The following is a 27133-nucleotide window of genomic DNA, read 5'->3' on the forward strand; positions in this document are numbered from 1 at the left end:
AGCCACTTGCTTGAAGCTTGAGGCTGAAATTCAGAAGTTCGTTATGTTCTCTATGAAGCTGGCCTTGAACAAACCCTAGGCACTAAGGGCTGATCTTTGCAGCTACAGAAAATACTGATGCTCCTAGCAGCACATTTATATCTAGCTTCAGTATGTGGTACGTAGAAACTGTGGTTTCCTGCTGAAGCTGGGTGCTGTGGGGGAGACTTGTCACAGATAGTGGATAATTCTTGAATTCCTCAGAAGGGAGTTTTTAGTAGAAGAGGTGATTCTATGCTTGGGTGGAAAATACCTAAAAATGTAGGAGTGAGATCCAACTCAGTCAAGGTCAGTGTGTGTTACAAGTTCAATATGAATTATGGTGGTGATTGCCTTGGACACAGAATCTCACTTTGTTTGCGCATGAATGCCATTAAAGCTTTTGTGTGAAACTCTGAAGCCAGAAATAACCAGTTCCTGAAGGTGTAGTATCATCTTGACTGCTCTGGTATTTCTACCGGGTCTTGTTTATTTGGCAATGGTTTTCTGATCTTGCCTAATGGTAGGAAAATTCTTTTGAGACAGTATTCAGACAACAGAATAAGTTGTGGTTATGTTGGCAGCTTTGTCTCTGCACCTGGACTTATCCATACTGTTTTGCTTGACAGAAACATTAAGCAGACTTGGCAAACTCACAGTTGTAACCTTATCTGTGCAGTCAGAAGCCTACAAGTCAGGTTAAAAGATATGTTATTAAGACTTGCAAAGGAAAATACTGCAGGAAAAATGAAGAGGAAAAAAAAGACCTTTTTTTTGTGCTTGATTCATCAGTTGTCTTTACAGGTAGAGCTTGTACTACTGTAGACTGGTGTAATACAAAAGCAAGTGATATAGTACTCTCTTATAAATCTTCAGTTTAGTTCTGGGTATGGTGGCCTCATTGTTTACTCTAACCTGGTGACAGCCCATGAATAGATATATAATGATTTGCTGCAGTTAAAATAGAAGGAAGGATGACACTGTTTTGAACCTGAAAACTAGTAATTTTTAAATAATTAGTTGTAATTAGTTTCGCATATTGCATTTCTTGGTTCCTCTGACAGCTGATAACTTTTCTCATCCCTTGGGGTTTTTATTGCTTAAAAAAGGCTTTTCTCCATTCTGAAAAGATCCAAGCAAAGAAACTGGTTATTTACTGAAAAGTCTGTGGAGATATCCAAATATAGAGTGGTACCAACTAGGATCCATTAAAAGTACCTACTAAAAGAAATAAATTGTAAGCTGGGGAAAAAGAAATCCTTAATTTGTTATAGTTATTTCTGCTCTTAATTGTACAAACAGTAGATTCAACTTGTTGTTTTGTTTTAAAATGACATAGAAACTTCATTTTAAGATGTCTTTGAATGGTTAAAAGAGCTTATTTTTCCAGCCATGAACCTAGTAGGGCACAGTTATTAGAAATCAGATTAATATAAATTCACCTTTCAGTTTCTTTTTATTTCTTCTCTCTTCTTTCTTTCCCAGCAGCCAGGAAGTGTCAGTGAATTGGCTCTAGAGCCAAATGATCCTTATTTGCCCTTGAGATAGCTTAATGAGGATTTTAAAGTCAGATGGTGAGAAAAATTTACGCTAATGTTTAAGAAACCTCATGAAAGCCTACAGAAACCTGACTATATCTATGAGAAAGGAAAGAGGGGGATAATTAGAAGTCATATACCAAAGACTGGGCACAAAAGCTGTATACTACACTCCTGGATGGCACTTTTCAACTGAAGCTCATAAAGAGCTCTGCTATGATACACTCCTCCTTGAGGAGTCCCACTTATTTTTGCCATGTATCTATCAGGTGGGTGAGGATGAGTTACAAGTTGAAGGTTTTGGTTCCAGCAGCTCTAGTGGGTGAAAGTGGAACCAGATTTCATTGTAATCTTCCTACCCATGAAGGTACTGTGAAGCAAAATACATCTCAACGTGAGGTAAGAGTGGCAAGATCTGATTAGGTCAAGAGTGGCAGAGCTGCTTGCTGATTAATCAAGCAGATAAGGCTTCTTTGAGGCATTGATTCATAAAAACCTTGAACACTTAATTAATTTTAGCTGGACTTCTGTTGAGCGTGTATGTGAGCTGGTGCTTTATGGCAGTCCCAGATGTTTTCCTCAGTCTAGGCCTAACAGAGCTGTATATCCATTTTATGTTGAGGCATGGCGAATGGCTTAAAGGAGTGTGTTCTTAATATACAAATAAATGTGAAGAAAAGGATAAAAAAATGTGTTTGGAAGGAGGCAAAATATGCTGTCAAGTGCTTTGTTGCATTGATGGGATTCTCAAAGTGTGCAAGGTTGGATTTTCTTGGTTTGTTTTCAGTTTTGTTGTTTGGGATTTTGTGTATGTGTGCTATATAGTCTTAATTGACCCTCTGAAAGAGTGGGTCAATTCTTCAGCCTGGCTCTGGATTCTTTCCAGGGTGTTGTGGTTTAAGCCCAGCTAGTAACTCAGACCCACACAGCCACTCACTCACTCACTTCCTCCCACTCCCTTAGAAGCATCAAAGCTGCTTCTAGCTTAGTAATACTCATTTTGACTATTTCATGTGGCATTTATTGATTATGCCAAGCAGCTAAGACAAAGACAGCACGTATATTAATCAGCCTAAAGAAACAATGTTTTTCTTGCCAACCATGTGGGTAAAGAAAGTGTCTTTACTAGCTTTTATGCAGTGGTAAGCTGTGTCGACATCCTTGGAAAGGGTATAAATGTTGTTCAAATAAAAACAGGCATTTATTTAAAATGCTAGATTTCAGATTGTGGCAGTTAGAAGAGGCCTTACCTGACAATCTTTTTTACTTATGATTATTGCATTAATGAGTAATTTGTATGTTCTTCTGTCCTATATGGCTTTGCTGTTTTCCACAGTCAACTTATGGTATCTTTGTCCTCTTGTGTGTTTCTCAAACTCTACTTTCTCGTGTTTATATACTACTTATTAAATATTTATTAAACATATCAAAGGAAATGTTTTTGGAAGGTGAATAATGATAAGTTGCTGGGTGCACAGGCTTCTCTTTCAGGCCTCCTAAAGGGCTTGAGTGCTGGAAAACCTACTAGTTGTGGTTTTTTTTTTAACCCTGCTGCATTCTTTGATTTAATAAAAAATGTTCTTTCTCTCAACGCCTTACTTGAATTCAGACCTTCATTCTGGTAATACTTTAACAACACTGTAGACTGTAGCAACACCAAAGACAACTTCAACATGTAAATAATATAAAATTTCTGTATGTTTTCCATTTTTGTGATGTGCTGACAGAGAAGAAAAATGAAAAACAGTGTGGGCTTGTCAGATGTTAGCATAGATTTAAGTAAGTGCATATACAACTGATCCACTCATATCTTTAGATTTGTGTAGTCATTAGCATAGGTATGTTTGAAAGTTCCAAAAGATCTGCATACCAGTGTTGTACCTCTGTAGAGCCTTCTTGTCGTGTTTCATGGAGATTAATGGGCTAATATGTGTCATTCCTGCAATATGTTACCAGTGTTGGATTTCTTACAAGGGAAATAGGATTTATTGTTTTCCAGATGTTAGAAACTTTGATTCTTTCCTGAGATAATTTGTGCCTGTTTGGAGGTGCAGTTAAAGAGAGAAAGGTAATAAATCAGGTGAAATGACAGCAAGTAATTTTACACGACAGTAAGGATTTGGCAAGATTTCTTTTGAAGCTGACTTTTGTTTAACTGTGGAAAAGGTCTGACAGCAGAATCCAGTTAATGATAAATTAGTATTTTGGCTACCATGCTACTGCTATTGCTTCATTTCTTTTTTTACAATGTTTTACCTGAGAGCTACTCTGTAATGTGCATGAATATAGACAAATACCTTTGAATAAGGTGATGAAGTCATCAGGGTAGAAGTCTTTATGCTGGGACAATGGTTCCACATTCATTATTGCCAAACATACGTACAAGCAGATCAGCCAGCAGCAAAAGTTTGATCCAGATCACACAGTAATGCACAATCCCATATCTGTCAATTTATCTCAAAATATCTCAAGGCAGCAAAAAAGCATAAATCCTTGTTTATGTCAGCTTCTGGAGGACAGGAGATACTTGATGCCACATAAATCTTTCTGACAAAAAAGTTAACCTGCCAAAATTGTTTGAACAAATTTGAATTCAGAGTTTGTTTATGCTGTGTCATTTCTTTTTCATGTGACCTCATTTTTTCTGATCCAGTGCAGGGGACTTGAAAGTCACACTTAATATATCATTGAACCATGACACAAGACACTTCTCATACAGATTTTAGCTAGTTGTTTTGGCGCTAATCTTCTGTATGCCATACCAGGTAAGAGAATTACACCTTTAAAAGACACATGCATAGCGAACACAGGACAGGAAGCCTTTTAGCGATGTTTCAAGCTTTTAAGTTTACCATCAGGCTTAGGTAATTTTTTTCTTTTTCCCCAACTTTTACAAGTCAGTATGGAAAGATCTGCTTCTTCCTTCCTTTTCCTTTTCTGTTGTTTCCTCTAGTTCCCATTACTTCATAGACTTGGCTGAAAAATTCATTATTTTATTCTGTAGTTTTGTACATACAAGAATTCTTTGTCTTCTTCCACAAACTTCACCTATCACCAAATTTTGCCCACAAACCCCAGCAAAATAAAGTGTGTATGAGTTGCTAGTGAGTTTTAGTTTTGGTGGCAAGATGAGTGAGAAAGATTTGAACATTGTCTTTGCAATTCTAACAGCAAGAAAACAGTTGAAGCTTTTGAAATGTAAAATTGTTTTGCAATTTTTCTTCAGTTGCAATTCCAAAGCATCTATAGAAATCTGTTGTGGGGCATGATTTTAAAAACTGAGGTTCTGAGGATGGGATGTGGTGATGTGAATAGAGGAGAAATTTGAGGTGGACTGAATATGGAAGGAAGTTGGTTTTAAGGTTAAATTTGAAGCGGTTATAGTTGCTGTTTGGTTGTTTTGCTGGTATCAAACATATGAACTGTTCTGGGCCCTCCTAAGCCGTTTGGCACAAGCAGATCAATGACCAGGTTCTCATCTGAAACACTTACTAGTCTGCTTGTAGTAAAACACTACCAGGCTTTATAGTACTAAATTTCCTGCCTTGCATGGTAAGTTATGGTAACTTGCAAAATAGGTAGAAAATATTTAATCCTAATACTGGTGAATTAATGGAAAAATAATTGTTTTGGACAGCCCAAAGCCTAACTGTTTCTTCAGTGCACTGATTAAGAAACAGTCCAGTGCAAATGGAGAAATAGTGGAACAATAGGTGCTGTTATCATCATTTAACTTGATTTTGAATTGAGATTTATAGCTTAACATGGTCTGTATGTTCACCATATAAAATGGCTTTTGGAACTTGTCCCCTGTGCTTTACAGTACTACTTAATTTTGTGCAGTTCAGAGGTGGGAGAGGTGATCTTAAGCCTCAGTATTGCTACATCTTGACAAGACCTGAAAACATTGTCCTGTGTTGCATAAATGTAAGAAGAATATTAATTTATTTTAAAAGCCCTAATTTATTCCACCCAGAGGAATCTCCAGTGAATAATTATGCAATTAAAAACCCCTCTTTTTATCATAATACACCAACCCTTTGTCCAGTAACTTGTCAGATTAATTTAATTAAAAACCGCAGTCTTAAAAATATACTTGTCTGCAATTGAAAGTGTGTAATCCCTTGGGATGGAAGTGCTAGTTAAAGATGAGTTCAGCCCAACATAATTCTGCCACATTAGTGTGTATTACAGTATATTAATTTAGAGAGCAAGTTCCATACATGACTGATCATTAATGTTTATTATGATTACATTATAGCAATCTTTGCTTAGTCAATAAACATTTACACTGAACCAAAAAATGGTGTAGTGTGTCATACTGCAGCCACTTATCCATGTTTGGATAATTTTGTCCTAATGATGCAGCAAACATACATGGCTTTCTGTTAATTGGTTATACATTAGACACTTTATTTTTCCATGTGCATTCACTGTGCCAGATGAACCAGTGGATGTGATAAGAAAGTAATTTCCACCGTTTCAGTCAACAAAAGAGCATTCCAAAACCTCTTTGCTAGAATGGGTAGAAATAATCCCTTTACTTCAGTGCTTTCAGAACTGTAAATGGCTGATACATGGAGATATTTATATGCAGTAGGGAAGCAATCTTTATTTCACTCTGACATGCTTAATTCTTTCCATAAATAGATTTTTGACTCCTTTCAGCGGAGAAGGTATGGCAGGGTGCAGGGAAAAGACTATGTTTACGTATTTCATGGTTAATGAAATGATAGTGTCACCGATTTCCCAGCAGAGGAGGAAAACTAGAGACGGGCAGTCTGGTAGAATTTGTGGGTTCAAAGTATAACCTGTTCTGTTTACCTACCTGCTCCTGTCCTGCGACAGAGTTGATCACAAGCATGATAGAGGCAGGCACATTGCAGTAGACTTTGAGATTGGGCATAGTATATAACTGTGGGAAAATGTTTTATTAGGCAGCCTGCAGTCAAGAGATAGCACTCAGAGGAAAGACAGGAATGGATGGAGTTGGATTTATACCTCCCACAGTAGTTGTTCATTGCCCAGGACAACCTGTAAATGACATCCTAGACCACAACACAGGCTCTGCCACAGGAAGGGTGGCGTTGCACTATACTAGGCAGTAACACTGTACTTTTATATCTTTTTATCACTCCAGCATCCATATTATTTTAAATAATCATGTTCTAAATTTTATTATACATGAATGTGTAAAACCAACCACAGTGAATATTGTTTTCTCCCCAGACTGTCTCTGAGGGGAAAAATAACTGTCCAGTAACAAATTTCTCGTTTCAGAAGTGTGCTACACAGTGTTTACCATCCTCCCTGCTGAGAATTCACGTTCCTACACAATGTAGCAAACATTGTTTTGTTTATTTTATATACAACAAATATTGGCCTTAAATGAATGCGGTGCTGGTTAAACGTTACTCAGTTTATGGCATCAGAAACTGAAGTCTTTATTTAAAAGTCTGATTTATTATCAAACCAAGTACAACATAGCATGTAGGCACTTCCTCCCTTCAACATTAATATTTTTTTTATTCTGAGGAAGGGGTTAAGAAAATGCTTCAAAATTACATTTATTGTCTTTGATAACAGTACTTATTCTTTCTGTTAAGTTACTGGTCTCTCCTATCTTTGCTGCTATACATCCACATGGTGAACATAGTTTGCTTTGTATTCACGCTGAATTCACACTGGTAACTCAGTGATGAAATTTGTCATAAAGTTTGGTGAAGCTTGATGGCTCAACAACCTCAATAAACAAATAAAAACTGTTGTTTAGAAAATCACAGTTCTAGTTGCCAGTATAATTTTAAATACTGAGGGAATACAAACACACACATTTACTTATTCAGTCATGTTTCATTAGCAGCAAGACAACAGAAAAAATGAGAAAAGAAGAACTTGGTAGAGAGGTAAACAGGAAAATAATGTTAGGGGTTGTGTTTGTGTAATTAAAGAATACTCCTTTAGTATTTGTTCAAAAGTAAATACTGGGGGAGGGAACAAACAAACAAGCAAACCAACCAACCAAACAAACTTGGGCTTCTTTCCAAGTTAGGTTCAGTATATGCCATCACCAAGTAAATGCTGTAGCCTATTTTCCAAGCACCAATTGGATGAGTAGTAGAAAATTGCTTTCAGAGAAATCAGTGCTGTTTGATCAGTGTGTAACTGGGTATTATATTGCACCGAGACTCATGACGGGGAGAGTGTCTTCCTTTCTTTCTAATATTCAAAGCTGTGTCTCAATCTGTTGCAGGAATTAACCTTTGTGTGTGCTGCTTCTCTGATCATTATAGGAAAAGAAGCTCAAAATTCCCCAAACTAGTGTGGTACAGAAAGAATGAAGTTTTTGTTTGGATTCTTTTTAAGGCCATATGCATTTAATTGTTATTTTTACTCTTCAGTTTTAACATAATATTTTTCATTATATGTTATTTTTTGGGACAGAGTAGTAATGCTACTAGGGTTATGTTGTGTGGAGATGTGTGTTAACCATTATAAAATCTTTAATGTTTTTGTTAATTGTGAAAGAACAGTGTTGTCAACTTCACATTTAAGAACCCAAGCCATGTTAAAATCAGGTAAATGCTGAACAGTTGCAGGAATATTTCTAATATTTTGCTTTAAATTCTACCATGGCTTTTTGTGTATTAAGTGATCTTAAAATAAATTTATGCAGATGCAGTTAAGAGTAGTGATTATGCTTTTAAAGTGATTGAAATATCCTTACATAGTTGGATAACCTTTTGTAAACTTGTATTGAACTTTTCAAAATAGTAGTTTTTTAATTGTAAATTTATCAGTATGTCTGTCAAAATCCTTCTTTCAAAAACATAATAAATTGTTGAATAATTTTTTCATTTGCAAATGATTTTTTTTTTTAGGGAAAGTTTGGTTAAAAATGTTTTGACATTGCAGAGAAAAGTGGCCAGCTCTAGGAATTTGTGTACATTTATCTTTACTGCACTAAAATCAATGGACTGTATTACAGTAGTAAAATCAATTTGGGATTAGAGCCCAAATGGAAAAATTAATAAAATCAAAGCTGTTTAAATTTTCCTGAATTTCATTGTTCAATAACACTTATCTATATTGATGTTGGAGGTAACACTAGAATATTTGCTTTTCCAGGCTTCACAGTACTTTATTTTGGAAAGGATATTTCAGTTCTGGCCGTCTTGGTGTCTACTTGCTATGCATGGTCCAGCTGATTTTCCTCAACATATTGCCAACAAGGAATGGTAGGTCAAGAAAGAGTATAAAAACGAATTGTGTCAAATACCTGAAAGCAGGTATAGGAAATACACTGAGGAAAAATACTATTTAGTGCAGACAACCTATGGGAAGAAAAGGAGGTTGTTTTGAATGTACTTTTCATGAGTACATAATGCACTCAGCTCATGTGTTGCTGTGGTTATAGATGCCATAGCAAAGTTTCTGCAGTATTATAAATAATAAAATAATCTTCTGAAACCACTTTACCTGGTTTTGTAGACATTACCCCTTAGCAAATACTGCGTTTACACAGAATTCTCATGCTATCAAAATGTAAATTGCAGACTGGTGTTACATGGTGAGCTATGTCACATATTTTAAAAGTAACAAAGAATATCAGTGGAATGCAAGAACACTGTGGGGGATGGAGGGGAAGAGAAGCCACACCATTTAAATTTGAAGAACATATCTGACAGCTGAGTGAACAAAAAGAATAGGCATCAAAGATCTCTGTGCCTTGACAAATGTTGGAAGGAATCCCTCGCCTTTGTTTGGACTATCCATAGATGTGAGTTCATTATCAAATAGTTCTGTGTGCGTGACTGCCCTCATTTTCAATAAAGTAATGCTCTTTTAGGGATGTCAGTAAATAATAACCTTGCCTGTGGAGGGATATAGACTGTGGTATTTTGTAAAATACTTCCAAATTTCTATTATTAATAAAACGCTTGTAGTTTGGCTCTTTGAGGCTTTTTTTTTACTGTCCTTTTGGTGGTGTAAGGTGGGGGAAGGTAGTAAATCTGACAGTTTACTAGAAACAGTGATACGTGGCATGGAACACTATTAAGGAGATTATGTTATCTCCTAGGAACAGAGAATGCTGAGGTCAACAGGAAATCAATTTCCAAGGGTGCTACAATAAATTTGTTTTGTAACTGGAAACTTTCTAATTGCAGCCCCAAGGGAACAGTAAGCTGAAAACCAGGCAGATGGTTTCTTCCCTGTTTCCCTTATTCTTTGATTCCACCTAAATTATTTCTATCTTCCTAGTAACTTTGTGTGTTAAATGTTTGTAAATGTTTTAACGCTAACATAGTTGCTCTCACTTGTATGGTAACTTTGCTGTACAGAAGCCAGATGTTTTTCAGCAGATTTTCAGAGAGATTTAAACCTGTCCTCTTTAGATTGAGCCACTACTTCTAACTATAGTGGTAGCAATTAGTGTGAAAGAGAAATTGGTTTTCATTCCATGCTATGCAGCAGGACTCTTATCTTTTTTTTCATTTTTCTTTAGCTGGGGAATCAAGGAGATAGCTTTTTTCCCTGTTCCATCAATTCATCGAGACTTTCACTACTCACATAATCTGAAAAGCATGCCAGTGTCAAAGATATAGCCTAATTTTTATGACTTCTGATTTTATTTATGATTTGCGGTTGAAATTCAATGGCATGGAAAGTCCTGGTGTAAGTAGGTATTTTAGAAAGAAGGTAGAGCCCCATTTCCTTATAAGAGCTTTGGGAAATATTTGGTTGGGGTGAAGACTGTGAAGATCAGATATATTGAACATTGGCTTTCTTTGTTCTGAGTTTGGCTGAATGCAGGTAGTAGCCTATGAAAAATAAACTGAAAAATGTAACAGAAAAATAAGTCACAAAGAGTTTATTGTGGTCAGGTTCCAGCTTGAGCATAGAGCAGCTTGAAATACTCAGTGGGGTTGGAGGCTAGGTGGTACGAGTTCAAGTGGGAGATGTAGGCTGAATTTGGACATATGTTCCCCATGGCAGGGGGATTGGAACTGGCTGATCTTTAAGGTCCCTTCCAACCTAGAACCATTCTTTGATTTCTACAAAATATAAACATTTTGTTTAGGAAAAAGCAGGAGGAAATTGTTCAGATAAGATAGAAATAGCTTTTCTTTGCATTTTTTTTTTTTTTTTTTTTTTTGCAGCTGCACCTTGCTTAAAAAACATTTTAAAATTTTATTTATTTGAAGTAGATACTTTTATTTATTTGAAGAAGTGTCAATCTGGCAATGACTAATTTATCTACAGTACCTGTCACAACTTAGTGGCAAAAAAAAACACATGCACTATCATGTTAGTTCCCAATTGTTAATTTTGGAAATGTCTAAATACCACTTGTAATAATAATTATGGAATAACAATCACTAAGTTGGAGCTTTTTGTATCATAATTTAAAAACAACAATGGAATTTCCAGTTTGAATACCTTGTGGTGAAATTAATATGAACTGAGATGCATATTTAGGATACACTAATAATTTTTAACAGTTGGACTTGATGATCATAAAAGTCTTTTCCAGCCTAGTCAATTCTTAATTCGATATCTGGCCCTGAATTACTTTTGCTTTTTTAAGCAAATTGTTGCTTAATGAGAAATTACATAATTTTCTCTTTTGAACTTAAGAGGACTTTTCCTTCTGTGTGTGCTTTTAACTTGAGAGTTTCCTGTAAAAGGATATAGTATTTTCAACAGGAAACAAGTAAGATTGTTATAAAACAGTTGGTGTTTAAAGATTTTTGAAGTGGTAGAGCCATGTCCATATTTTATCTGCAATACAGCAAGTTATGGAAATGCATGGTTGCCTTTGGTGATAATTACTATGAGTATCAGATCTGTGCAAATTTGTGGAAAACTTTCATTAGCCATCACAAGCTCTTTTAAATATTATAATGGTTAGTGGGTGCTTATTTTACTGTAGTACTTGGGTGTTTAGTCATATACTAGGATGCAAATTTGTTTTGCCTGCGTAAATACCCAAAGGATAGACTGCATTAGCTTGTTAGAGCCTGACTCTACTTCACACACACAGTACCTGTGATTGCTCTAATGACTAATTCCTCCTCAGGAAAATAGGTAAACATATGCTTATAATTAGACAGATATTTACTTGCTTTGTCAATGTACATTTTATTTCTGAAACACTACTTATAGATCCTTTTTCTGGCTAAAAAAAAAGATAGTGTCTAACCTTCAGGCTTGTGGGTCTAGAATAAACCTAGTTAAGCTTTGGGATGTGCAGTGTGGGCATCAGCAAGCAGGCAAACTGGTCTTTTTTTTGGTACAAAATAATTTCCCAATTTCAGGGGTTTGAAGGAGAAATAAAAAATCTAACCTCTTGGCAGAAGAGAAGAACATGCTTGTGTATGCCTTTTTGACAACTAAGCCATGAATTTGCTGTTTTCTTTTTATTTAATGTATTTAGATGAAAACAAACCGGTATAAGGTAGGGGTGTTAAATTAACAGGAAAGTTATAAAAGCTCGATTTCTTTCTTACCTCCACATCTGGGTCTGGGGTTTTAATTTAAGGAAAGCACTCATTTTGCTTTTTGGAGCAGCTGCTTAGGGAAACAGATCTCCTGAATTGTATTCTTCACTTCTGATGCTCACTTTTGAGTGTGTTACTTAGTATTCTGTTTACAAAGCACTCCACAGAGCGTTTGACAAAAAGCAGTGATTACGCACAGGAACTGCTGTTTTTTTCAGGATTTTTTTATGTGTTAATGCTCACTTGCAATTTTCATGAAGCGCTTTCATGTGAGATGTGGGGTATGGAACATTTCCTGTAATAAAATTTATAACTGCTGCAGAATAAGTGACTTTGGTGTGATGGTATGGAGTATATGCATCTTCTTGATCAGAGAAATAAAACTAAGAAATAATTCTGATTTATTTGTTTCTGGAATTAATCTGCAATTTTGATGTTTATGATTAAAAAATGTGTAATATGTAAGTCTAAAATTAAAATAGGTCAATTTTTTGAGTTGTTGTCGTGCGTAGCTTTTCTTTCTTTGGACCACCATTTTAAAATACTTTTATAATATTCTATGTTGTAAGAAAATGGTGGCCAGATGCTGATGATGTTTCCTCGACAATAATTGGACAGTAAGATTTCTGGGATGTGTTTTTTGTTTTCTTTTTATAACTGTAAAGTGGGTAAAATATGCGACATTGTGATGACAACTGCTTTTATTTATTTTTGTAGGGTTGACCCAAGGACCTTTTCATCCTGCAAGAATCAGTTAGCAAGTTCTGCATAGTCTTGTTCCTAAGGGGAAACATGTCTGAGATTGACTATGAGAAGTTAGCTGAAATAGGTAAATATTTTTTTATTATACTTCAAATGGCATCTGTGTAGCGTTGCAGGTGATTTAATAGAGGATATTCAGTAAGTGAGAGGCTTCATCTATATTTTGTAATACTTCTTGGAGCAATCCAAAATGAGTTACAGCCACTGTACTAATATGTATCCTACTGAAGTCATTAGGGTTGAAGGTTAGTTTAATACATTCAGCTTTTATGAATTATTGGTAGATGTTCCTACTGCAATTCTAGGCTATTGGATATCACCATCATCACATATTGTGGCACAAATGGAAGTCATTACTCCAAACAGACAAGTGTTGAATGAGCATAGAGATTGCTGTATTGCATGTTATTTCAAAGCTGTTAGTTGAGCTGAGCAATATGGCATTAGCAGCCTCGTAATTTTGAAAGATCAGCGTACCTTTTTTTTTCTCTGAATTTTTGAGGATGCCAGGCTGAACCCCAGAGCAAGAATGTTCCAGATCTTACCTCCCTCTTCGTACTCCTCCCACGCCTCCCTTTTCTTTCTTGCCTTATCTCTGATTTCTCTATGTCATGACTTTCAGGAGCAGCTGGCTGGGCTTTTAGCTCCTAGGGCCTGATTCAAAATCCGTTGAAAGCAATTTTCCCCTCTGTCTCTGCAAGCTCAGGATCAGGCCCCTCATGTTGTCTCCCAACCTGGGTTCAGCAGCAATAACAGTGTAAGTAGTAATGATGGTACTCTGCTGCAGCTCATGGAGCAGGGCAATAAACTCCTCTGTCATGTGCAGGAGAAAAACAGAGCAGAGGTCTCCATCAGTTTGGAACAATGAATCTTCTTTTTTTTATTTTGTGTTTGTTACAAAACGTCTCTTGAGGTCCAGTCCTCTTGTACACACATTAAGAAAAAAGAAGGGCAGGGGGTGGAGGAAGGAGGTATGAGAAAAAGAATATACAAAGAATTATCTTACTAGATTAGAGTTAACTAGCTTTTTGGTAGATATGATAGCTGTTGAGACTTCTTTAGCCTCTGTGAGTAAAGTAAGTGCAGTACAAATGGGCATGCATATTTACTTTGCTTCTCTAGTTCTGTGACGCCTCTCAAAAAGCTTGATATCTATACTTTGTTACAAATCCTTACCCCTGCTTTTTGGAAACATGTCTTTTTTTATGCTTAGTACAAAATAATTTTTTACAGAAGGATTTACCTCTGCCTCTCTGTACCAAAGGCTGTAGTTAACATATTGGTTGTTTCTGTTGTATTTATCTGGAATACACATTTTGCTTTTAATAAATCATGTTAAGTTTCAGTGGATTATGGCAGGTAAATGGTTCACAGCTGCTGCTTTGTGTCTCCACAAGACTACCATTTTCTATTTCTTTTCCTCTTTCCCTTTTGCAAGTTTTTGTTACTTTGGGTGGTTACAGTGCTCAGACATGAAAAAAACAACCCTACCACCAAAACAAAAATCAAATACACAAAACAATGTTTTCCTTGTTCTGAGTTTTAACAGGACTGAAATATTTTAAAAAGGAAAAAAATCATAACATTCATATACTACATTGTATTATTCTTCCCAGCTCTTGGGTCAGAAACATTCTTTAGAGTAAAAGAATACTTTTCCAATTAAGGTTAGTCTAGCTTTCTACATGTGGTACACTTTTAAAGGGTAGAAAAATACACATTTTGGAGATAATAATAAAAATTTAAACTTTTTTCTATGTATAAGGAGGACTCTAATTGTGTATTTCTAAAGGCAGATTTGTTTTCCTGTAAGACTGCTGATTTATTTCCTGAGGCTGTAATATGAATTCAGACATAAAGAAATGTAACAGTAGTACATGTGTTCCTGACTCCTATTTATCTTTCAGAATCCCAGCCGCTAGTGGCATTTTTCATCCTTGTGAAATTCATTTTTAGTACAAATAATGTTAAAAATAAAAATGAGACAATAAAGCTTTCATGTGGCTGTTTATAGGCTAGAAAGATACTGAGAAACGGTGAGTGGAAAGCATTCTGAAATATTTACTAAGAGTTTTTCCTGTAACACTTATTAGGTACTGGCACGTAAATCTGGCTGAAATCAATACTTAATATGTTCTTTCTGCCCTAGTGTCTTGCGTGGTGGTCAAGGCATATGAAATACGCAGATGATCAGAAGGCACAATATTCTTAAAGCATTTTTTAAAGGGTCACTAATAGTGTTGTAGATAAAACCATTAATTCTACCTTATTAAAATTTACATGATAAAAAGGGATGGATGATGTACAGGGAATGATGCACCTTATCAGAATTTTCTTTTGACATGTGCCTTTTCTTCTTTTAAGCCACCATGACACTTGTCTATTAGTGTGTCAATTTAATGTTATTCCTGCAGGTTCTAGAAAACATTCACACGAATAGTGTAGAGCATTATTGACAGTAATTATCCCAAAATCTGTGTTTATTTGGATACGTACTTAGGACCAGTTCTGTTTGAATAACAGTTTGAAAAAAAGCTAGGGGAAAAAAATAAACATAACCAAAAAAACCTGGAACAGTGTCAGTTAACCTTGTGTTGCGTATTTCAGTACAGAGTAGATTTTAATTCTAGGATATAATCCAGAATCTACTGAAGTTCGGTGAAGGATGGTCATTCGTTTTTACTGTGCTTTTGAGCCGGCTTTTACACCTTTGTTTGGCCTCTGACTGGAGTATGTGTTTGGTGGACATTTGGCTGCGTTTGCCCTATTGCAAGTTCAGAAAGTTAAAGGATTTCAAGGAAACTGTGGATTTGTGGGGGAGGTGAGATGGAGATTTGTTTGCAATTTGCTACCTTTATGCAAAGTAATAAGTCTGCCTTCTGAGAGCGTTCACGCGGGGTGTTAATGTGGAGTAGCTGTCAAAGCACATGGTAGCATACTGAAGCTTTGACTTCTCCACTTGGGCAACCTTGAAATAAAAGTCAAGAAGCTATAGATGGATACAAAAGCAGACTGTGGGAGTGTAGAAAATGATGAGAAAACTCCACTAGTTGTGAATATCAAGGTCACAGTATGCCAGCTGTCCAGTCATTGTTGAGATTTTCATGAGCAAAACAGTAGATACTAAATAAACTTAAGGAGGACATGATAGCTTTGAAGTATTGAAGGGTTGCATTTCTCACCCATGAGAAAGGGTAAAGGACAAGAAACTGATTTGAAGCTGCAACAAAGAGTGATAAATGACTGGTTTTGACAGACTGAGCTACAGTTCAACCCTTAAATAATGTATTGGAGGCAAAAGTTTTTCTCTGTTCATTAGCACTTAAAACAGTCTTGCTTGCTCCTTTAGAACTGCAAAAAGATGAAGCGGAAGATATACAGTCAGAACAGGAAGAAACATTTATGCCTCCAGCACTTGCGGATCCTGAGCTAAATATCAATCACCCCTACTATGATGTTGCAAGACATGGCATCATCCAGTTAGCAGGTATGTTTGGAAAATACTATGAGTTTACCTTACTGCACCTCTTACTGCATTTTTCTTACTGTATTCCTCAAGGTGATGCATAGGAATCATGTTGCTGTCTTCAGCCTTCATCCTGAAAAGCAGCTGAACAGTAATATGTGAACTCGGTGCTTTTCTGTGGATGAATTATGAGCTAAATATTTGGGCTTAATCTTGCTTTAAAATATAACTATAGCAATATATTATAATCTAAGGCCTAGCTGTGGCTGTAACAGATCTGTGCTTTATTTGTGATAAGCTGTTTTGTTTTCTGAATAACTTGAAATGTTGTGTAGTCACATTTAATCATTTTCTAGTCTGCCCTGGAAAGGGCATGCAACCAAAGAAATGGGCTACTGTATAAAAACTAACAAAAGGCAGAAAGAAAACTGTTGACATTAAGTGTTAACTGCATTTGTCATCTGACTTTCTGTTGTGACATGGAGAGAAGCTATGGGTACATAGCATGTTTGGCTATTGGATCGTTCAATGTTTACAGTTATTTATTTTTAAAACAGTTTGGCAGCGTATAAGACATATTTATGATATCAGAGCACTTCTTTACAGTATGCATAGCCTATTTTTTTTTCCTTTGGGCTTATTTTTGGCACCAATGTGCTTGCTAAATTAGTAGCGTTAATAATCACGATCCTGAGCTAAAGAAATCGATACAATGGGAAACAAATAGCAGTATTTAACACTGTTCATCCTAATGAAGTCTAGGATTGTGCTGTGTTTGCTTTTTGCACCTCATACTTCAGTGAGCCTAGATTATGATTTTTCAGGAAAATTATGAGCTCGGGTTATACATGGGTAGCTTCTTGAATTCAAGCTGTAAACAGGATGTTGTCCAGGCAAATACCAACTTTAGCAAAACCTCTAGTGAGATATGGGTGATTGTGGGAGCGAAACCTCTGGTAATTTGGCTTCTGACTTACAGTGGAAGGAGAATTTTACCCATAGTAACTTCTGTTTTGGAAGCTTGTTATACACAGATAATAATTACCTTTCCCTTCTTCAAAACTAACCATCCAACATAAGACTCAAATGCATAAACAAGGGAGTAACAGATTCATGGTCTTGTGATACAAAAGCTGCTACCTGCTAACCCACTATGATGTTTCTCACTCAAGTATCAGTTTTGGGATGGGGGAAATACCAAGATATAGAAGTTATAATGAAACCCTTGAAATCACACTGACAAAGTGTGAAATACATGTGTTAACTGACAGACTGGATACACCAAAGTCACTCTAACTGTCCACCTAAGAATCTCTTCCATCTGCTGTATTGCACAGTGCAACATGATCTTTAAAAGAGATTCAAGCCTTTTTTTTCCTCCAGCTAGTATGTTCAGTATCAAATTGTGATGCGCCATGTATTTACTCCTTCAGTTTTAGCCATGCACAACTATTTTCTAAATGTTTGTTGTTGCTCCTCATTCTTCACTCACTTAAATCTGCTGTGGAAGTCATAAGCATTTGTTATTTGGTGGTGTTAATCCTAAAGGGTCTTTTAGTGTTTATTTTCCTTGGAGGAGCCATCATGATTTGTGCTGCTATGGGCAGAGCTAGCAGGTAATGAGCTGAAACCCCAGAGTCTGTGCTTAGAGAAAGCTCCTCTTCTCCATTCCTTTAGACTGAGGAAAAAGGGAAAAGTTGGCAATCTTAGTAAGTTCTCCTTGACTGATTAATAAGGCATTCCCTTTATTTAAAAATAAAGGAGTAAAAGTTTATATATTACCAAGTCAAACAAAACATGTAACTTTTGTAGTCTCAGGACTCCATCATTTGACTTGGAAGAGTTAAAATTGTGGGGGAACTAGAAAAAGGGAGATATTTTGGAATGAGAAGAATGAAATACACTGGAGCAGTTCTCCTTAAATATTCATGCTTTTAGTGCTGGTAAAACAGAGAACATGTGATAGAGACAGAATTATAACCAGCCTGCCCTTTCCAGAGTAGTCCCACCTGGGTTCATCTCATGTATATACCTTATGCCTGTGTTAGGAAACATGAACGTGCTTCAGTGTGGTGGAGTGAAAGCCACAGTGTTTTTTAAAAAGACCTACCTGTACCTTCAGTAGTTTCATCTTGGAACTTGCTCTGTATCAGTGTGTCCTGCTTGAAATAAAGTCCAAATACAAGGTATGCTCCCGGCTTAAATTTGCCAGAACAAATGGAGGTATTCACAAGATGAATACCAAGAGGCTGAAATGTTGGATTATCTCTGATGGTTTTGTCCTCAATACTGCATTCTCTTGCAGGGAAGTAAGTCCCCTAGCCACTGTTTATTCTCAAAAAAGTGTGACTTTAGCTGCCATATCAGCCAGAAATATATGATGGGGTTTTGCAAATCTACTGGACAGTTTAAATGCCATAGACCAGAAGCATGCTTCAGACAGCAGTCTGCACTCTCTAAAGTAGTTCTGATGATGGGATGTAAAAGGAGAGCACAGAGGTGTGCATAAGAATGCAGATCCTGTGGAAGGTGAAATATGATCTGAATATGCTTCACCTCCATGAAATGAGACCTCCCTATCCCCAGTGTGAACTGGCATGGAGGCAAGTTTGAATGTTGTCTGGATTTAGATTCAAGTGAGGGAAGGATGAACTCTTCAGATCTCCTTTACACCTTGGAAGAAGCCAGTCCCATTTGAAATAGATAATTTTAAATTATTTGTCCCTACTTTATAGTGGTTTTAATCTCTTTGAATAAGACAAAATATAATTTCAGGAATGGTTATTTTAAAGCAATTCTGAAAGCTGTTCCTTTACTTGTAATGCTGTGATTGAAAGACAATGAGATTTTTTTTTTAATTAATTGAAGAAAAAGAATTAATTTAGGTGAAAATGTTTGCAGTAATTTATCCACCTCTTACAGTATCTATTTTCCACTGTTGAGTTACAAAAAAAATCTAAAATTTATCCTCACTTCTCACAAATTAGAGTGATTTATAGGTGCTTTCCATAACAATAGCTTTGACTGTATGCAAAGAAGATTTTTTGAGTTGTATTCAACCAGTGTGAAAATACAATTAAATAAGAATAGAGGACATTTTTAAACGATGTAAGCTTTAATAACTGTTTATTAATTACAGAGTGATTTATGTCACAAACCAGTGTGCAACTGGTGAAGCATATGTAAATGGAACAGTGCTACAGTGCTGGTTCTTTTTATTTCTATTTTGAAGGAGGAATTTCAATCTGTTAACTTTAAAAGAAACTTAAGATTGTTTTTCTTTGTGGCAAAAAGGAAGGGACATACAAGTATATGTGGTGCATCATGCTTCCTTATTTTCTGTAGTTTGCTTTCTTCTGAATGTTTGGAGCTAAAAACCAGTGGAGAAAGATAATGGAAGGAGTACATTTTCCAGAGAGGCTGGGTGTTATCCACTTCTCTTTAAAAATGTTTGGTGACTTTAGACTGTGGAATAAACTGAGTTAATACAAAACTACATTTTTGATCTGAAAGCAAAATGTCAAGGAGCAAAGCTGAAATTGCACTTCTTTGTTTGCTTGGTCTCCTGCAGATGTGAGGCATCTTTTAAGTTCTGAGTAAGTCCAAGTAGTAGGGAAATGAGGTTTTTGTGGGATAAAAACACAAATCTGTGTTGATTTGAAATTGTCATGCTTCCAGTTACATTCTCCTTTGAATGTACAGATAACTACCACTCTCCTCTTTACCCTTCAAACTGCACTTCTGCATATTTGGGTAAAAATTCTATTCTCAAAGTCATGGGATTCAGACTATGTCAGGCTGGGAAGCAAATGCTCCATCAAATGCGATGGCATTTCCCAGGGTGCTCAGCCACAGCCCTTATGATGGAGGGCATGGGAAGCCTCCTTCTTTTTTGATCAGCACTTCACATGTCATGTAAAATTTTGATGTTTTTCAAAACGTTATTGATACCTGTGAAGAAAGAACAGCCTCTTTGTTTTCATTAGCTGCCGTCACTAATTGGAAGCTGTCACTGTTAAATAGTTTTTAATGAAATTGATGTTCTTGGTCACCTTTTCTGGTTTGCTTTATAGCTTGCGCATCACTTGGTGGTGGGAGAACAAGGTGCTCTGTTCTGTTGTTAATTTGAGAAAGTTTCTCTGCCTCTCATTTTTCCTGTTATTGAAACTACGCAATTATGTTTATTCATGTTCTAAGTGTGTATCTGTTTGCAGTCTTTTATAAAGGTGGTTATTTTTTCTGGCTTTTGAGTCAAACAGTCAAATGTGACCACCAGTAGCAATTAATGGCTCATTTAGTACTTTAACTGGAGATCTTTCTTAGATTTATTTTGCTGGTGAAAATTATTGTCTCTAACAATATTCTACAGTGCATTGTAACAGCAATTTTTTCACACATAAGTCATGATTTAGAGAACAAACTTTTATTAGTGTTTTAATTTAATTTTAGTACATCATTCGTATTAATGCATGGCACATTATAACTATTCTGAGAATATCAAATGAGACACTTTAACTTCAGGAAATAATTTATGGTCTGTTTAAGAATGATATGCAGACATAACTTGAGTACATACAATTGTAATGTCGTGCATATTCTTCCTTTAGTGGTGCTCAAGCATCTTATTTAACCGTGGAGCCAGAATTTATTTTTAATGCGAAACAGGCCTTGTGGGATGAAAAACCACCTTTGAGAGAATAAAAATAAGCAGTCAGTCAAAAAAAGAAGAACAGGAAGAAAAAAAACAGTCAGCAGAGAAAGCTGTGTTTTGGAAGTCCAAAATATACGATTATTGTGATAATTATCAAAATTTAACCTGAGTTAAATCTTTAAAGGATGTTAAAGCAAATATCAAAAGGTTCTTTGGTTGTATAAATAAAAAAAGGAGAGGTGATTTTCTGTGAAATGAGAATGGGACGGCCATCAGACATAAACCAGCTATATCTGTCAAACTAAATTAATACTTCATCTTGGTTTTCAGTAAAGACAATGATTTTGATATTATTAGGAAATCTTTTTAAGTCCTGTATGTGATGATCATCTGCCATTTATTGTCTAACTCTTGCCAACTGTGTTTAGAAAAGATGCATTTACATTGGAGCAGGATAGAGAATAACAACGTCAGGGAAGAGATAGGCAGTCTACCTTGTTTCTGAGCAGTAAAATTAAGGCTGGGAGGGGATATGATCATTGTCCAGAGTGCCCTTTGGGATGGTAAATAGTAATGAAAGAGAAGTGCTACTTCAGCTGAGTGATGTCATTGTCACATGATCAAATTTGTACAATTTTGCAGTAACTTTTAGACTGGAATTGTGAAACCAGGTTGCTCGTGGTTAAAGCAGTGAGCAAAATGAGCAAGGAGCAGAAAGAACTAACTAGTTTTTTAAATAGAGCTCAACAAATCAATGGAAGGGTTATGCGGTGCAGATCCTGGTGATAACACATGCTTGGAGTTAATAATGCAGAATGAAATTATACCAAGAATGTCAAATATTAACTCAGATTAAACACTTTCTGGGGTGTTTCTATATTGCTTTTAAGGAACTAATATCTTTCATGTAGACATATGTTAAAATCTTAACCTCCCAGTCTTCAGTGCCAGTTTACCTTCAGTATGAGCACTTGGCTTTCCAGAGAGTCAAACTTGGGTGTGGAGTGGGCATGGTACAAATACCAGCCTTGTCTATACAGAAAATGTGGGTGAAGCTGTCATGAGTCAAGAGTAAATGAACTGGAGTGCGGCAATATATGCTTTGTCAGAGGAGCTATAGGTCACTTAAGGTCACTTAGGATATTCAGATTATGAAAAGCATACTTGTATGCCTTGCTTGTGTTTTAAATGTGGTCTGAATGTAGCAGTGCTTCTGGAGGACAGTATCTAAGAAAGATTGAGTTGGGTTAAAAAAAAAAAAAGTCTAACTCAGAAATGTGACAAAGCAGATGCCCCAAGTGCTTGTAGGCAGAGTGGCATTCTGATAGATTTTAGACATAAAAGTGAAAACTGGCCACTTACAAGACTGCTAGAGAAAGAAAACCTGTTATGTTCCACAAATGAATGCTGCAGGAAGGCTTAAGTTTCTCCTGTCAGGAGTTAAGCACCACCAGCCACCTTTGAACATGACCAGCCACCTTTGAACATGACCAGCCACCTTTGAACATGACCAGCCACCTTTGAACATGACCAGCCACCTTTGAACATGACCAGCCACCTTTGAACATGACCAGCCACCTTTGAACATGACTTTCTCTGCTTAGCTTCATCATTTTCCCAGCAACTGCTTCATTTCATTGCAGTGGTGGCCAGATTGCTTTCTCTAGGCAATGTGATTTGACAGTGAAGTTGCCATATGTTTTGAGTAATGATGGGCGATAGAAGTAGCTTGTATCAGAAGATATAAGGCATTCTTCAGATCAGTGAGGTTCTACTGCATAAGTAAATGAGTGTTGTCTTTACTAATTGTTTTGTTCACTAGGTGATGACAATTCTGGGAGGAAGGTGATTACCTTCAGTTGCTGCCGTATGCCCCCTTCCCATCAGCTCAATCACACCAGATTACTGGAGTAAGTTTCTCTCAATCTCCTATGTGGACTACTTTGCATTTTATATGTGAACTCCTATTAACTTGTTTCCAGGTGAATGAGGTTTCAGGCAGGAGAAGCAGGAGGCAAGGAGTGAAATGAAAATAGGATGTAAGACCTACTAGTTTTAATAAGTGTATGAAAGGTAGATGAAACTGCCAGAGTTACTTCACCTGGAATCTTGACTAGTAGAAGCAATTCACTGTGTACTGAAATTAACTTGTAGTCTTTTTTTTTTTTTTAATGGATTCTGATTATATTTTAAAAACTGAATTTATGATGAAGACCAAAGAAAAAGCAATTTTAGTATTTTAGTGTTCCATACATATATTCTCATAAATGGCAGCATTTGCCTAAATTTGTTATACTTTATGTCCTAACTCACTCAGCAAGAGCATTGTTTACTTATTTACATCTGAGTCATTTTCCTTTTTTATAAAGATCTGCATTATGTACAGTATATTATGCTTAACTGTTTTATATGTGTCTCACTTTGTAATGTTTGTTTTTTTTTGTGTTAGAAGAGGTTGTAAATATGTAGAATTGCAACATTCTTCTTTATACACTTGCTGAAGCAAGGTACCAGGACATGTTTTTGCCTTGTAGTTTGTCACTACATGGAGATCTGTTCTGCCATTAGAGTCCTGTCCTCTTTAAGCATTTTAAAATTATTTGGACTTCTTGTGCAGCCTCCATTGCCAAAATATTTGAGCACCTTTCAGCTGTCAGTACCCTCCGTCATTGGAAAAGACAGAAACACTGTTATATTTTCAGAAATAGAAAAGGATTAGAAAACAGGTTACTTAAGAAATGTGTTTGAGACCTTGTTATTCACTTTTAAGCTCTTCACAGCTAGGGTATTTCCACAGTGTGAAGCCAGAGTTTTGCGTGTAGCATAGAGGGAGTGTTAGCCCCCAGGAGGAAGAACCTTTCCAGTCAGCTTTCACCTGGAGGAGCTACCTGCAGTGATCAGTAGGAAATGCCAAAGAGATGAGTGTGGGGAACCACATTTCTACCAAGTGTTGCTCAGCTCTGTGAGGAAACACCTCAATGAAACTAGTGTTTCTGGCTCTTATGCTCTTCTGGACTTAAACACTTACATGTTTTCTTGTATCTGAGCTGACATCAAATTCACTTGGAAAGTCTGTGCTAAGAGAGAACTGAAGGCAGGTGTCTGAATGTGAAGCTAGCAATACAACTATGAAATGATCTGTTTTTAAGTAGTTAAACCCAGATGTTGAATTCTGAGAAAAAAGCTGAACAGTAGGCCCAGATTGGTAGGTGTTTTGTGATAAAATCACTAAAAGAATTGATTTGGTAAAGTTTTTGTAATGTCCCTGCAATTCTGTTACAGCATTGGAACAAGTAATTGTACAAAAATACTGGTTATTTTATAACCACAGAACTCTCTCAAGTACAGGCTTTCTGGATGCAGTGTGCCAAGGAATTTACATGCTGTAAAATAAAAGATCAGGCACTTCACATGTAAGAATATATATTTAGATATATTCTTAATTTCAAACTCTTCTTAAAAAGTCTTGAATGACTGTTACTACTACTTCTATTAAAATACCATTAATACTCAAGTTGGGGATCAAACCAGCATTATATTAATTGCAGTGGCAGTCTTTGTCCCAGGCTATTTGCAGGCTAAGATTTACAGTATGCTGAGTGAATAAGCAGGTACATGTGATCGTGGGAGTGCAGTGTAAGAGTTGAAGTTACGATCTTTTCCGTGCAAAGCTGGATAGCCACAGCGGCCTTGATACTTGCAGATAGCCACAGCCTAATAAATGGCACATGGTACTAAGTATTTTATTGAATTAAAATCACTTACATACAATTAAGAGCAATAGCTGGGGCTCGATCACAGAATAATAAGCTAGAGAAAGTTGAAATCTAATAGAGCAAGAAGTGAAGCCAGATTGTACTCCTCCATCATTGCTTTATTTGAATCATTGAGCTGAGTGATAGGCCATACAGTATTCTCAATTGTAAGAGAAAGGGAAGAGAAAAGCATCTTAAACTATACCATAAAAGAATGAACACACAGAAATCTCCTTATAAAGCATGCAGTATTATTTCAAGATGGGAATAAGTATTGTCGTTCTTTAAATTAGTTTTAAGGGAAATGATGTATGAACACAGTCCCCATCACACAAACAAGAGAAAGGCAAATATATTCAATAAAACAGTCTAGAGTAACAAGTTGTAATCAATAATTAGGTCTAATGGATTTTTCAAGAATTTAGACAATTTTAAATTGAAAGGAAACCCCAAGATTTCATAGAATCATTTTGGTTGAAAGGGGCCCTAAAGATCACCTAGTTCCAACCCCCCTGCCATGGGCAGGTTCGCCTTCCGACATGGCCTAGAACACTGTCAGGGATGGGACAGACACAACTTCTCTGGGCAACCTGTGCCAGTGTCTCACCGTCCTCAACATAAAGAATTTCTTCCTAATCTTAATCTCCCCTCTGTCAGTTTAAAGCCATTCCCCTTTGTCCTGTCACTACATGTCCTTGTAAAAAGTCCCTCTCCAGACTTTTTGCAGACCATGGAAGGCTGCTATAAGGTCTCCCCAGAGCCTTCTGTTCTTCAGGCTGAACACCCCCAACTCAAGATCTTAACCTGTTTTCACAGGAGATAGATTTTTTTTTTTTTTATTTATTGTTTTGAAAAGTGAAAAATGACATTGTTTGCTTGGCTAAAAGGAAGGAATTTACAAAGACAACAAGAAAGGAAAATAAAGTTGCTGCCAGTTAAAATGCATATTTTTAAAAATTTCTTGAAAAATTCAGTCCCACATTGTCTTCATCTTTTAGTGATTCATGGGCACCATAGTTTTTGTAACAATACACATTCTTTCATATTTCAGGCTTTGCAGTGATGTGGAATTATTGGCAACATTGCCACTAGAGCAAGAGGAACTTGTCAGATAAATACATTGAAGCATATACAAATTTGCAGTCACTAGTGTTCTGTGCAAAAATAGCACATTTTCTTTCTCAGTTACTGCTTTAAAAATCTCATCTAGTAAACTGTCTTAAAACTAAAATGTTATCTTTCTCCTCAGGTACTTAAAGTATACTCTGGACCAGTATGTAGAAAATGATTATACAGTTGTCTACTTTCACTATGGCCTGAAAAGTGTGAATAAACCATCTCTGAAATGGTTACAAACAGCCTACAAAGAATTTGACAGGAAGTATGTCCCCAAAATATTTGGCTTACTCTTTGGGTTGTGTTATGTCTGTAACTAACTTCCATGAAGGAAGCAGATCTTTCCTCATCTGTCCACATCTAACTGAGTTCATTTTGCCATTGCAAATTCTTACAATGATATATGTGCAGTTGGTTCTCTTGTGTCTTCTGTGCAGCACTAAGGAATGGCCGGAGTGCTTTGGTGGTTATGCAAAGGGATAAAAAGCTTTCGGAACAAAACCAAGAGCTGTTGCCTTTTCAGTGCACTATTTGACAAGATACCTGTGGCACTTTGTTGGTCATCATTCTTGATTATCTCACAGCTGTCTTTGAACCTTTGATCATCCCAAGGCTACATGTGTACAAAACCAGGAAAGATAAGTTTCTAACAGTCCATTTCTCACAGGCCTTGCAGCATTTGTTGGTTGTTACCTGTAAAGCCCCAGAGGGATAGCTGTGCTTGTATATGCCTGACCTTTGGAACAGCAGTGATTATGGCTCATAACTTCATGGGTTAGTTGGTTAGGGTGAGTTGAGGCCAAAGCTTCTAGGTAGATAGAATCTAAAGTTCTGATGTTTATTCTCTGAAAGCGCATGCTTATGAACAAAGCAGAAAGTTCCAATTGAGATCAGTTAGTTTTTTACGTGTTTGAAAGTTACTTGTTTGCAAGTTGGCCTCAAGAAGGCAACATGACTGAAAGTAAAAATATAGTTCTTTCCTGATAGTAAGAGTGTATGTGTGTGTGCATGTGTATGTTGGGTGAGATGGGTCGTGTCTGATTTTTCCAATTTGGGAGCTGAAACAAGAAGCAGATCTCAAAAAAAACTGTGAAAAAGATTATTGGGTATTTCTAGACTAGACTGGGAATAGGGCCAGTGAAATACCAAACCTTACTTTGGAAATTGAAGTTGAGATGTACACACCACCTCAGGTTAGTTTAGTGACAGAGCTCAGACTTTCGTGAATGTCACCCAATAACCTCCTAATACTCTCAAACCCAGTAAGCAAGAAGATGAGGTTGTGCTTAGCAGCTCCCAGAACAGCAGTGGGAAGCTGTCATCTG

At 36.5% G+C, this 27133-nt stretch overlaps 1 protein-coding gene across 3 annotated transcripts in view; it reads left to right on the plus strand.

The window, feature by feature from the left end:
- ARHGAP8 (Rho GTPase activating protein 8) overlaps positions 1 to 27133 on the plus strand; it is a 71408-nt gene that overhangs the window by 6900 nt on the left and 37375 nt on the right. For 2 of the 3 annotated variants that reach the window (XM_062634898.1, XM_062634899.1), the window contains exons 2-5: positions 12776 to 12887; positions 16170 to 16307; positions 22760 to 22847; positions 25942 to 26073. In XM_062634898.1, the coding sequence (XP_062490882.1) occupies positions 12851 to 12887; positions 16170 to 16307; positions 22760 to 22847; positions 25942 to 26073 (395 nt within the window). In that variant the 5' untranslated portion in view covers positions 12776 to 12850. Of the gene's footprint in view, positions 1 to 11357; positions 11646 to 12775; positions 12888 to 16169; positions 16308 to 22759; positions 22848 to 25941; positions 26074 to 27133 lie in introns of those variants that run through there. The other variant, XM_062634900.1, reaches the window with a different exon arrangement.

This window comes from Pezoporus occidentalis, unplaced genomic scaffold (assembly GCF_034315485.1).
Source record: "Pezoporus occidentalis ecotype Australia unplaced genomic scaffold, CSIRO_AGI_Poc_V1 ctg44, whole genome shotgun sequence".
Classification (NCBI taxonomy): Eukaryota; Metazoa; Chordata; class Aves; order Psittaciformes; family Psittacidae; genus Pezoporus; species Pezoporus occidentalis.